The sequence below is a fragment of the Desmodus rotundus genome, chromosome 2 (assembly GCF_022682495.2).
Source record: "Desmodus rotundus isolate HL8 chromosome 2, HLdesRot8A.1, whole genome shotgun sequence".
In the NCBI taxonomy this organism is placed as follows: domain Eukaryota; kingdom Metazoa; phylum Chordata; class Mammalia; order Chiroptera; family Phyllostomidae; genus Desmodus; species Desmodus rotundus.
In genome coordinates this window covers 112,647,775-112,662,113 of record NC_071388.1, presented here as the reverse complement: position 1 = coordinate 112,662,113, position 14,339 = coordinate 112,647,775, and the positions used below count along the sequence as shown (strand labels likewise).

The 14,339-nt window shown below is 35.8% G+C and overlaps 1 protein-coding gene across 3 annotated transcripts in view; it reads right to left on the bottom strand.

Moving 5' to 3' along the window:
• CNTNAP5 (contactin associated protein family member 5) overlaps window positions 1–14,339 on the bottom strand; it is a 981,662-nt gene that overhangs the window by 5,034 nt on the left and 962,289 nt on the right. For all 3 annotated transcript variants that reach the window (XM_045203156.2, XM_053918555.1, XM_053918556.1), the window contains one exon: window positions 595–813. In XM_045203156.2, the coding sequence (XP_045059091.2) occupies window positions 595–813 (219 nt within the window). The remainder of the gene's footprint in view (window positions 1–594; window positions 814–14,339) is intronic.

Below are 14,339 nucleotides of genomic sequence, written 5' to 3'. Positions count from 1 at the left end.
ATCAGTACTGCAGGAAAACACCAAGATTGGAGATGAGTGGGCAGCAGAATTCAATCTCCTTTCTTTGCTCATAATTAATAACTTATTTGGCAATAAGTTAAAACACATCCTGGGAACACATCAAGACAACCAGGATGACTGACAAAGAAAAGATAAAAACACCTATTTTACAGAGCGGTAAAACAGAAGATACAGGGATGAAAGTACTTTAGGACTTTCCTGCTATTAAGAGAGGTGGATTTTAATCACATAACTTATATTATTCAAAAAACAGCTTGCCTTTCTGAGCCCTAAACTCATCAATCCTTAGAGAAGTAGCCACTTAAACAGTAGTCACTATGGGAATCAATACAGTAATATATGAAAATATGCATTTAGTTCTAAATTCATTATATGAAAAGTAGGATTTCATTTTTTTATATATATATATATATATATATGAAAATCACCCATGAGAAATCAGTCATAATTCTTAACCACTTGTAATCATACAAGATAAGGATTTCAGTAATATTAGTCTTTAACCTAGAAGCTTCTTGAAAACATCAGAAATAGTACTACTAAATAAGTTCCATTGGTTATTCTTTTGTGTACCTGATGAAGAATGCACCGTAGTCACTGCATTCATATCTGAATCTGTCATAGAGCCACAGCTGGATTCTGTCAAGGTCCCTTGGATTATCACAGGTGCAATGGTCATATGGCGCAGAGCTGCCTTCAGTGGTGATATATGGTTGTACTGAACTGAAGACAGGCATCCAACAAAACCTAGGGTGTTTGCTTTAACAACTTCAGAATCTATCCCAAGGTACTCTGCAACATGAAAGACAATCACCATTTTTAAAAAAATTATGCTCCATATTCTCTTTTAAACAGTGTTTAAAGTTACAGAAGTTACCTTATTTTTGAATAAGGGTAATCATCCTCTATCTTTTCATCTCCTCTTCCCAAACTTTGCCCCTACTACAAGTATAAATAGATCAACCACATATCATTAAAAACTGCTAGGGTCACTTCGGCTTTGATATAATGTTTCAAACTTAAAAATTTTTATTCACATATTTTATGAGACATAACAAAGACACTAAATATTTTTTACACTCTAGATGTTTTATAGAACTTATATCATTATCTCCAACACTATTTATCACTGAATGCTAGTGATTAGTTCAAACACACTACAATGCTCATTACAACATTTAACTCAAACATATAGAAGGAAATAAATAAAAAGAAGGGGACACAGAGATTATAAGAAGGGGAACTGTAAGGTAAACAGAGTCAGTCCGACTCCCTCACCTAGATGTCTGGGGAACTAAGAAAAGCTGTGTTCTCATAGCCTAGAGACTGGGTCCGATAAATGGTTCCCATAGCCTTGAGGGGGCTCATGCACAGAATCACGCTGTGTTATATACAATGTATTCTGACACCCTGCTCACTTTGCATGCATTTAGTATCTAAAGGGGTAGGGGCTTCCCGCTTCCTGCTTCCCACTGGGGACATGCAACTTATTGTGTGTGTGGATTGCCCACCCTTCAAAAAAAACATGTCAAGCATCCTCACAGCGTGACTTTTCTTGACTCCGTGACTTTCTCCGTGACTCTGCCCGAATCCTAAAACCTGTTAGGCCTTGAAAGGTTGCAATATAAGAACCCGCAAATCCCAGAACTTATTTATTCAAAATTGTATATTCATTCTTACATGTTGACACTTCAGGTACCTTCAAAGTACTCTCCACTTGATGCAATACACCTATTAAGATATTTTTTTCCATTGTTCAAAACAGTTTCTGAACTTCTTGATTTTGATGCCTTTTAGTGCTGCCGACTTTTTTTTATTATTTCACTTCTTCCATATCAGCAAAACAATTCCCTTTGAGGACTTTTTTCACCCAGGGAAACATAAAAAAATGTTGATCTGGGTAAGATCAGGGAAATAGGTAGGTGGGGCACAGGGGTCATGCTGATTTTGTTCAAAAAGTACTGAACACTCAGCACAGTGTGGCCAGGTGTTCTCTTAAATCAACCATCATGAAATGGTCAAACATGTTAAAAGAGTATTCAAAAAAAAATTCTCTGAAACTGAATGCAGCCTCCCAAAATACCAGTGGGAATACTGATACAGATGGGTTCCTAGAACACTCATCTAGCAGGGGAAGCCTGTACTATAAGGGGCCTTCCCTCCAGAAGATAAGTCCGCTTAAGGGGTCCCCTTTATATATGGAACTGCAAAAGTCCTCAAATAGCAACAGTGATCTTGAGAAAAAAGAAAATAGGAGGGATCACACTACCCAGTATCAAACTATATTACAAGGCCATAGTAATTTAAACAGCATGGTACTGGCATAAAGAACAGACATATGGATCAATATAACAGTATAGAGAGACCCCTTTCACTTTTCAGGACCTTTGTGATTACACTGGGACCACCCATATAACCTGAGATGATTGCCCCATTTTAAGGCTGGCTGGTTAGCAACATTAATTTTGTTTGCAAACTTAACTCCTTGTAGATGCTTAGCCTAACATATTCACAGGTTCTGGGAGTTAGGGCTTAATTTTGGGAAACATTCAACCAAAATAACTTATGCTTTTCTTATTTCTTATAAACTATTTCTTAGATAATTTTTATATAAAGACATTACTATATTAGAGTGTTTTTGAGAGATTTTTAAGAAGGCAGCATAGCTTAGATAAAGAGTTTGGAATGTCAAGCCATAAAGACTTAGGCTCAAATCCCAACTTTGCCAAATGATCTGTACATCTTTTAATTTTTATAAGTATCAGTGTCTCCATCTGGAAATCTTTGATGATCATAGAATATAAATGGGTGCAATTTTAAGGGTAATAAAATGATACTATTAAAACAATGTATAAGTATTCAATTGATGGTGAATAGTATTTGCAGCTTTTAATTATTTTAGCAAACAATTTCTCCCTACCACACATTAGTTAACAAAACTATATATATCAAAAATAATTTGTAACCATCCTAACTTTTTTCCCCTCTATATCACTGTAAGAATGAAAAAAAAATATTATATCAGGCCTCATACTGACAGTATTTTCTCCTGTCAGATTTCATGTTCTCTTCATTTCTGTTCAGAAACATCTCAAAGTTTTCATCCTTTTATATATCCAAAATAAATATATTTCCTTAGAGATAAGACTTTATTAAAAAAAAGTTATTTGTCTAAGGAAAGAATGTCATATTCTGGCATTTCCCCTGATTTATTAATGCACACATTCTTGTACTTGGAGCTTGTATTCATGGGAGTCACTATAGTGATGACCTCCCAAAACCTTGGCAACAATATGGGCTTCTTTCTGACTAAGTCCTGGAAATGAGATCTAGCACTTTTAACTTATACCCTCAAGGTAGAGATACAATGGCATGTCACTTCCCACTGCATCCAAATTCTATAATGCAAAAACTACATGCCAGTTTATACTTCCCTTTCTTGTCCTTGGCCTCTTCCTCAAAATACTTCGGATCTGTAACTTTACCCCTTGATAACCGTCAATAGGTAGCTAATGTGCTTTGTGAATTATAACTTCTTAATTTCTGGTGCCATTCAGGAAATAGAAACCAGTCTTAAAGCTTTTGGTCAGAAAGACTGTTGCATAACACTGTTGAATAAGTCTCTTATGAGATAAAGACTTTTCAAGCTCATGGTAAGAAATAAACATATGCGATTCTTCCATTAGTAAGTAACAAATATGCATCATCACAGCAGAATATTCACATCTCTATTGAATTTTCGATATCATTACTTGAAAAGTTTTCACAGAACTTTGTATTATATTAAAGATAAAATGCATTTCTGAATTAATTGTAGTCAGTTTTTTGGTTACAAATGCATTAGGTTGATAAAGAACTAGGTGAGGGGCCTATTGCATGTGCTGAGCTGAAGAGAGAAAATGGAAGACAAACTTGACAATGAATGTAGCTACTCAGAAGTGGTGGGATGAGGATTAAACAAGGACCCAACACTGGAAAACACCACTATTATGTTTTTTTCTTGATGAGTCTGGTTAAAGTTTTGTCAGTCTTTTTATCTTTTCAAAGAACCAGCTCTTGGATTTATTGACTTTTGTATCATTATTTTAGGCCCCATTTCATTTATTTCTGCTCTGATCTTAATTATTTCCTTCATTCTACTCACATTGGGTTTTGTTTGTTGTTCCTCCTCAAGTGCCTTTAAGTGTGGAGTTAGATTGTTTATTTGAGCTTTTTGTTATTTTTGTTTGTTTGAGATAGCCCTGTAATGCTATGAATTTCCCTCTTAGGATTGCTTTTCCAATGTCCCACAGATTTTGGATTGCTGTATCTTGTCCACATCATACTCAATGGGCAAAATCTAGAATCATTCCCCCTAAGATCAGGAATAAGACAGGGCTATCTGCTTTCACCTCTCTCATTCAATGTAGTAATGGAAGTCCTAGCCATAGCAATCAGACAGAACAAGAAATAAAAGTCATCAAAATTGGAAAGGAAGAAGTAAATCTTCTTTTCAGATGCCATGATATTGTACATAGGGAACCCCAAAGATTCCACCAAGAAACTACTAAAACTGATAAATTCAGTTAAGTAGCAGGATACAAAATTAATATTCATAAATCAGTTGCATTTTTATATGCCAATAACAAACTAACAGAAAGAGAAATTAAGAAAACAATCCCATTCACAATTGCTTCAAAAGAATAAAATACCTAGGAATAAGCCTAACCAAGGAGGTAAAAGACCTGTACATGGAAAATTTTATAAGACACAAAAGAAAGAAACTGAATAAGAAACAAATAAGTGGAAGCACATGCCATGTTCATGGATAGGAAGAATTAATATCATTAAAATATCAATGCTACCCAAAGCAATTTATAGATTTGATGACATAGATTCCAATGACATATTTCACAGAACTAGAATAAATATTTCAAATATTTATGTGGAACCACAAAAGGCCCCACATAACAACAGTGATCCTGAAAAAGAAGAACAGAGTTGGAGGAATCATGTTACCTAATATCAAACCATACTACAAGGCCATAGTAATCAAAGCAGTCTGGTACCAGCATAAAAACAGAAACATAGATCAATGGAACAGAGTAGATAGCTCAGAAATAAACCCACAACTTTATAGTCAATTAATATTTGACAGAGGAAGCAAGCACATACATTGAGCTAAAGATAGTTTATTCAATAAATGGTATTGGGAAAATTGGACAAATACATGCAGAAGAATGAAACTAGACCACCAACTTATACCACACACAAGAATAAATTTAAAATGGATCAAAGACTTAAATATTAGACCCCAAACCAAAAAAAAATCCTAGAAGAAAACATGCAGAAAAATCTCAGATATTGTTCATAGAAATTTTTTTTATCAGATTTATCCCTTCAAGGAAGGGAAATTAAAACAACTAAATAAATTAAAAAATGGGACTTCATCAAGCTAAAGCTTTTGCACAGTAAACAAAATAAAAAGACAACCCACAGGATGGGAGAATATATTTGCCAATATATCTGATAAGGGGTTAATATCCAAAATGTATAAAGTACTTACCAAACTTAACACTGAAAAAAACAAACAACCCAGTTAAAAAATGGGCAAAGGACCTGAATAGTCACTTCTCCAAAGGAGACATAGAGATGGCCAATAGACATATGAAAAGATGCTCAGTATCACTAATCATCAGAGAAATGCAAATAAAAACCACAATGTGATATCATCTCACACCTGTCAGAGTGGTTATCATCAATAAATCAAAAAGAACAAGTGCTGGTGAGGATGTTGAGAAAGGGAAAACTTTTTGTGCTGTTTGTGGGAATGCATACTGGTGCAACCACTGTGGAAAGCAGTATGGAGATACCTCACAAAATTAAAAATGGATCTGCCTTTTGACCCAGCAATCCCACTTTTGGAAATATATTCAAAGGAACCTAAAACACTAATTTGAAAGAGCAGAAGCACCTCTATGTTCATTGAAGCATCATTTACAATCACCAAGATATGGAAGTAGCCAAGTGTCCATCAGCAGATGAGTGGATAAAACAGTGATGGGACATTTACACTATAGAATTCTACTTGGGCATAAAAAATGAAGAAAATTTTATCCTTTGCAACAGTATTGATGAACAGTATTGATTATACTGAGTGAAGTAAGCCAGAGAAAGACAAACACCATATGATTTCACTGATATGTGGAATCTAACAAACCAACTGAACTTGTAAGCAAAACAGAGATAGACTCATAGATGGAGAAAAGGTGACAGCTAGTGGAGATGGCAGAGGCTTAGGAGGTAGAGGGGATTGAGCACAAAAAAAGAAAGACTCATGGACATAGACAACAAGGTTGTGTTTGCTGGGGGAGGGAGATATATGGGGAATAAATGGTAATGGAAAAATATAATAAAGATTATATATTTAAAACAACTATTTGATTTGCCTTTCTTGGGTAGCTCAGTTGTTTGGAGCATCATCCAAATACACCAAGGCTTCAGGTTCAATCCCAGGTCAGGGTGCATATAAGAATCAACCAATGAGTGCACAAACAAGTAGAACAACAAACTGATATTTCTCTGTCTCTCTGTATCTTTCTTTCTTTCTCTAAAATCAATGAATAAATTTTAAAATTACTTATTAAGCAAAAAACACATCCATACATGGAAAAAAAAAACAACAACAACATAGAGACAGCAATCTGGTGACTACCAGAGGTAAAGAAGACTAGAGGCAGGTAGAACAGGGTAAGTGGGGGATAAATGGTGATGGAATTATACAACTTTGGGTGTTGAACATACAGTGTAGTATACAGATGATGTGTTTTAGAATTGTACACTTGAAACCAATGCAACCCCAGTGAATTCAATAAAAATATTTCAAGAAATCATTGATATATGGTTTCTGATTTGCAGTAGTCTCTCCCCCTCTCTCAATTACTGATGGATAGAATAGTGTTCTGTAAAAGCACATTTGAGTTTAAATAGACCTGAGTTGATAAAGCAGGCCTCTATATATATGACTTGTATTTTCTCACTTCTGAGTTTCAGTTGTGTCCACTGTAAGATAGTGATTAATAGTACTAACCACATAAATTGTGGTGTAAATACATATAATAATAGAATGATGATTCTTAGCTTAGTGCACATAAATGAATTTATTAATATTATTATTATTACTCTTCCTAAAATGCATCCAAGGAATTCCAAACTCATTTACCAAAATTCAATGGCCCTCAATTGTGCCCATGTTAACATATTGCATTTCTATGAGATAACTAAGATGTAAATGGTGATATGCTACCTGTGAAGTCTTTCCACTAAATTTTCCCTTGATAAGGACTCACAACTGAATGAACCTAGTACTAAAACTTTGAGTGATGCAATTGGTTAAGTTTTGATAGACTGCTTTTTGTCAAGTACTTTAAAACTTGCCCTTGCTGATGTGGCTCAGTGGTTGCATGCCAGCCTGCAAATCCAAGGATTGCTGGTTTGATTCCCAGTCTAGGGCACATCCCTGGATTGTGGGCCAGGTCCCCAGTAGGGGGCATGCAAGAGGCAAACACATTGATGTTTCTCTCCCTTTCTCCCTTCCTTTCCCCTCTCTCTAAAAGTAAATAAATAAAAATATTTTTTAAAAAGTATTTTAAAACTTGACTTTCTACGTTAATTTGCAAGTGTTCATTTCTTTAAAGCAAAGCTATGCCCCTCTATTAAAACAAGTGATACCACCAAAAATAGCACAGAATCAATTTTAGCTCCAAAATGTGCAGTATTTCCTATGTCACAATGTTTTACACTAAAAAGTGAAACACTAGTTCAAAAGAACCTATGCACCCCAATGTTCATAGAAGCACAATTTATGATTGCCAAGCTGGAAGCAACCTAAGTGCCCATCAGTAAATAAGTGTATCAAAAAACTATGGTGCATTTACACAATAGAATTCTACACAGCAGAGAGAAAGAAGGAGCTCCTACCCTTTGCAACAGCATGGATGGAACTGGAGAGCATTATGCTAAGTAAAATAAGCCAGATGGTGAGGGATAAATACCATATGATCTCACCTTTAACTAGAACATAATCAACAGAAGAAAAAAGCAAACAAAATATAAGCAGAGACATTGAAGTTAAGAACAATCTAACAATAGCCATAGGGGAGTGGGGAGGGGACAGTGAGGAGAGAGGATTATAGGAACTACTATAAAGGACACATGGACAAAATCAAGGGGGAGGGTTGGGGGTGGAAGGAGATATGTTCAGCTGGGGTGGGATGGAGGGATGGGGAGAAAAGGCATACAACTGTAATTGAATAACAATAAAATTTTTTTAAAAAGTGTACTTGAACAACACTAAAAAATGAAAAAAGAAAACAAATGAGCAAAGAACCTGTATAGAAACTTCTCCAAAGAGGACATACTGATGGCCAATAGATATATGAAAATATGTTCAACATCATTAATCATCAGAGAAATGCAAATTCTGGCAATTTCTATTGGTCAGTGAGATATCACTTCACACCAGTTTGGATGGTTATCCTCAATAAATCAACAAATAACAAGTGCTGGTGAGAATTAAGAGAAAGGGGTATCCTTTTGCACTGTTAGTGGGAATGCAGATTGGTGCAGTCACTGTGGAAAACAATATGGAGTCACTAAAAAATGTAAAAATGGAACTGCTTTATGACCCAGTGAGTCCACTTTTTGGAACTTATTTGAAGAAATCAAAAATACTAATTTGAAAGAATATATGCAACCCTATTTCCATTGCAGTGTTATTAACAATAGTAAACATTTAGAAGGCTCCGAAGAGCCCATCAGTAGATGAGTAGATAAAACAGCTATGGTACACTTACACAACAGACTAAAAATTGACTGTAAAAAAAAGAAATAAATTCACTCCTGTGACAGCATGGATGGATCTGGGGAACTTTGTGCTAAGTGAAATAAGCCATGAGAGAAAGACAAGTTCCACATGATTTCACCCATATGTGGAATCTAATGAGCATAGTGAACTAACAAGCGCCAAAGAAACAGACTCATAGATAAGAGCAGGCTGACATCTTTGGGGGGAGGGTTGGAGGGTGGGAAGATTTAGTAAAACAAGACTAAAAAAAAGAAGAAACTCATGGACAGACAGCAATGTTGTAATTGCAGGTGGGAGGGTGGTCGGTGGAAGTGGAAGAGTATATAAGGAGGAGTAAAGGGGATGAAAAAATAATTAAAAAATAAAAGTAAATATTAATTTAAAAATTCTACCATTTGAGAACTCATTATTTCTACTGAACTCATCAGATGAAGTATGTATTTTTTGTTTTTTATTGGGTTTGTGAATATAGGGCAGTGAATACTTATTCAGTAAAACCTTAGCGATAGTTCCAAATTTTTGAAGTAAGCCAGGTGGTGAGGGACAAATGCCATATGATCTCACCTTTAACTCAAACCTAATCAACAACAACAAAAAAAGCAAACAAAATATAACCAGAGACATTGAAGTTAAGAGCAATCTAACAATAACCAGAGGGGAGTGGGGAGGGGGTAGTGGGGAGAGGGGTTTTCTGGAACTACTATAAAGGACACATGGACACATGGACACATGGGGAGGGTGGAGGTAGGGAAGGGAGGTGGGTTTGGCTGGGGTGGGGAGAAAATGCAGACAACTGAATTGAACAACAATAAAAAAATGTTTAATTAAAATTCTCTATATCATACTTTCAATGCCAATTTTGCATATTTTTCACAGAAAAGTCACTTTTCTGAATTTAAGACTAGGATTTGCAAGTTTATGTATAAACTCAACCCTTTGAAATAAATATATATATATATATATATATATAATTTCTTATAGGGTATTGATTACTTATTGAAAATTGATGTGAGGTCATAACCATGTTTATACATATATGTGTGTATATATACACACACACACACATATAATTGATATATAGCAATGTTTACTGTTAAAGAAAATGAGAACTAGTGTCCTCAGTTCCAAAAATGGAATTTTTTAACATTACACAAAAATAAACTGTACAAATATATTTTAGTTTGATATGGAATTGTTAGCCATGGATTTAAAAGCATCAAAAATAGTAGAAGCCATGCTCTCACCTTCAGTGACTTCATGTTATTTCTTTTTTTTTATTGTTTTTCAAGTGCAGTTGTCTCCATTTTCCCCCACCACTCTCCCTCACCCCACCCATCCACTCTTCCCACATTCAATCTTTCCTCCGTGTCCACCCCTGTTGTCTTTGTCCATTGGTCCTTTATATATACATTCCTTGATGACCCCGTTGTCCCTCTCCCCCTTCCCCTCTGAATACTGTCAGTTTGTTCTTTATTTCAATGTCTCTGGTTATATTTTGCTCACTTGTTTGTGTTGTTGATCAGGTTCCACTTATAGGTGAGATCATATGGTAATTTGTCTTTCACCACCTGGCTTATTTCACTTAGCATAATGTTCTCCAGATCCATCCATGCTGTCACAAAAGGTAGGATTTCCTTCTCTCTTTCCGCTGTATAGTATTCCATTGTGTAAATGTTATTTATTTTGTTTTGTTTTGTTTTGGATTGGTTTGGTTTGTTTAGAGAGGTAGGTGTAATGCAAATTTTGTTAGGAGGCTTTCTACTGCAAGTAACACATAATCCAACTTGCAGAGACTTAAAGGATCCAGGGATGATTTATCTAAAATAACAAGGCATTTGCAGGCAAGGGGAGCTCTGGGGATGAATTTTCAGGGCTTCTCCTCTGGGACTTTATCATCATCAGACTGGGGTAACATGGAAGTGGAGTCCAGGCATCCATCCACATGCAACAATTTCTAGAGGGAAAACAAAAAAGACTGCCTCATCTTGCATTTCTTTTTCAGAAAGAAGAATTCTGCCTCAGTCTCAGAATTGCATACATGCATCCACACTTCAGACTTCCTCTAATGGGCCACTTTGAACCACTTTATCCTCCTACCACAGCAAAGGAATATTCACTTTCACTCTTAAGACTTCTGACAAGATTTTAGATATTGATATCTATTTTGTATTTATCAGTATCTACTGTATTCAAAATTAAAAGTGAGAAATTTTAGAACCCCCAAAAACACAATCTATTTTGCTGTCCAAGTGCTGATATGATCTCATATCACATAGCCTCTGAAAAACTCCATTCTATATGTGTAACAGAAGAAGAGTGATAGAGATAAATAATGTCCATTATAAAAATGAAGATAGTTTTGACATTGTAGGGTCCCCTCATTCCAAAGACCCCTAGAACAAAATTTGAGAACCACAGGCTCCAGTGAATTAGGAGGGAGCCTCACAGATTGCAGATGGAGAAAACCCTTCCAGGAGCATATGGCTTCATGAAGGAGAATTACTACTTGAATATAGTTGGAATTCTGTTAGGAAGAAGAAAAGAAGTCAAAATGAATATCAGGTAGACAACCAACACTGTCAGTTACATGCAAACCAATTTCTGGAGGCTAAGTAAGATTTTACACACACACACACACATACACACACATAGGTATATACAAAATCTTGGAGGAATATATATACTCACACATTCAGTTTAAAAGACAATTATTTTTGATGAGTTATATATTGATCTTTATAAAGAGCTTGATGTGTAGGTTGAAGGATCTAAATTTGTCTACTCTAAATAAGGAAAAAGTGGTGCTATTCTTTAGGGACTGAATGGATAGCAGCCAAGAATGAAATATCCCCATTGGTCATAACTATATTCAGTGCTGCTTCAATGTTTCAGTGTTTATATTCAGTGTTTCTACATTTGAAACATGCCCAGACAGTAATATCTTATTGGCTATAAGACAATGATAATTTATTGTTTAAATGTTTCTATTCAGCACAGTCAGAAGTTGCAAATGTCTCCCCTTTTTTTGGTTCCAATAAGCATGAATTTCAGTTACCACCATGTAAATAGCACCAGTTCTTCAATGAGATGGTTCAAGTTTTAGTGATCATGGTATAAACAAAAGTAATTACATCAACTATTATCCCTGCTGCTACCTCTTCACTCCACAAATTAATATGTAAATAACAGACGTGCATTATGATTAGAGACCAATTTCATAATTTCTTTCCAAGACTATTGGTGATTGCTCACTGTGCTATCATTTACTCAATTCACACATAGACAGGAACGAATATAGTTGTGTCACTTGTTGGTCCCTCAGTAATAATTCCATGTGACATTTTACAAAAATAGATAACCTAAACAAGGAGCTGGTCAGCAAAGATAAAACTATAGCAAAGAAACAGAAAATGATAACACTGGAGTTAAAATTCAAATGTAAGTTGATGTATAGAAGAGATAGCTGACCATGGAAGTGTGACTCTGATGCTGTTTGAGAGACACTAGATACGCAGCCACAGAGAATTTGTGAGGGTGATATGAATTGATATAAATGACATAAGTGGTTCATGACAAAAAGTATGGCAGTGTCCCAGAGGAAATGATGCCAGCAAAAGAATAAAAACAAAAACTTCACATTATAGGAACTCTCCAAGATATTTCATAAGATTGGAAATACAAAGAATAAAATGTTAGAGACCGCCTTACATTTTCAAAGGAGTATGGTAGCTCACCAAGACATCACAGAGATGCTCCCTCTTTATTTTCTCAAACTAGAAGGCTGGCACCGTTAAAACCATGCTTAATAAGCTTTTTACAAATGAAATACTAATTCTCAATATTTCTAATATTACTAAATATTAGTTTAATTATTTTTATTCCCTTGAGAGAGTTTTTAATTGTTTGACAAAATGTTTTAAATGTCATAAAACTCCACACAGTATTTTTTGTCTGACAAACTATTAAGATGTTCTTTCCCAGTTTTAGCCCCTGTGTTGACTTGTACCATTCTGCATTGCTATGTAAAACAAGGTCTACTTGCACACTATCCATCAGGAAAGGATCTCCTAATACATGCTACATGCTGCTTACAGTGCCTTATAACACCAACACCTTCTCTCTTACTACGTCACTTTTAAAGGTAAGGAAGTGGAGACAAGGAATGTTAAACATATGCCCAAAGTAACAGTAGGTGACAGCGCTGGAATTTGAACCCTCCTGTGTAAGCTCAAGCCTAGACTGCAGGAGGCTAGCCTGGTTTCTTCTTATAATCACTGACCTCCTGGGACATAAGTAATGGGCCAGTTTTGTGCTACTCAAATGAAATGAGCGGTTAGATATGATCTCACCTTTAACTGGAACATAAGCAATAGAAGAAAAAAGCAAACAAAATATAACCAGAGTCATTGAAGTTAAGAACAATCTAACAATAGCCAGGGTGGGGGTGGGGGGTGGGGGCGGGGACAGTGGGTAGAGGGGATTACAGGAAGTACTATAAAGGACACATGGATAAAACCAAGGGGGAGGATGGAGGTGGGGGAGGGAGGTGGGTTCACCTGGGGTGGGGTGGAGGGATGGGGAGAAAAGGCATACAACTGTAATTGAATAACAATTAAAAAAAAAGCTTTATTTAAAAAAAAAAGAAATGAGCGGTTAGGTTGTGACAATCACATCATGACTACCTTGTGAAACAGGAAGTATGCTAATCACTATGCCTCAGACAAAATAAATTAAAGGTTAGAAATTAAGGTTAACTTGTCCAAGGTCTCAGAGTAAATGCCATAGCTTGACTTCAGACAGAGTACAGGTGTGGCAACGGGGGCCATTCATTATAGCTTATTGAATAAACGTGTTCAGTGATTGGATCTTTAAATTCTATTCTACAATTTCTTTCCCAAACTTGGTAAATATTTTTCTCATGAACTTACTGACTGTCTTCAGCAATGTCTGCTCATCTTAGAGAGCCAAACTCTCTTCTTTCCTGATGAAAGATGTTAACTGATGGCCCCTGAGTGAGGTAAAGATGTTTGAAGACTGTGTCCTCTGTTCTCCTTAATGATAACATTTTTTTATTGTAAAATGGATCTGGAATGAGTTCATGAAAAAAATATTTCTGGGATTTCATTACAAGAGGTAATTTGGCCCTAGTATGTTTTGTAGTTGGTTTCAAATCACACCACCAATTCAATAAATATAAAATTCAGAATAAAGTGTTTACAAAGCATTGGTCATGTGTTCTACATAAAGGCTGAGTCTTCTTAGCTTTTAGAACAGGCTTACTACAATTACAGTGCAGGACCTACCAGCTGGGGAATGGCCCCAGGCCAGAAGCCTCCTCCTATAGGCAGCCTCCCAAACAATCCAGTTTCAAGAATGTTCCCTCCACTGGAGACTATAAAACTCCATACCTATGGCTTTTGCCTCAGACTTAACCATATACTTCTTGTTTTCTCTCTGGAACTGTTTTCTTTGA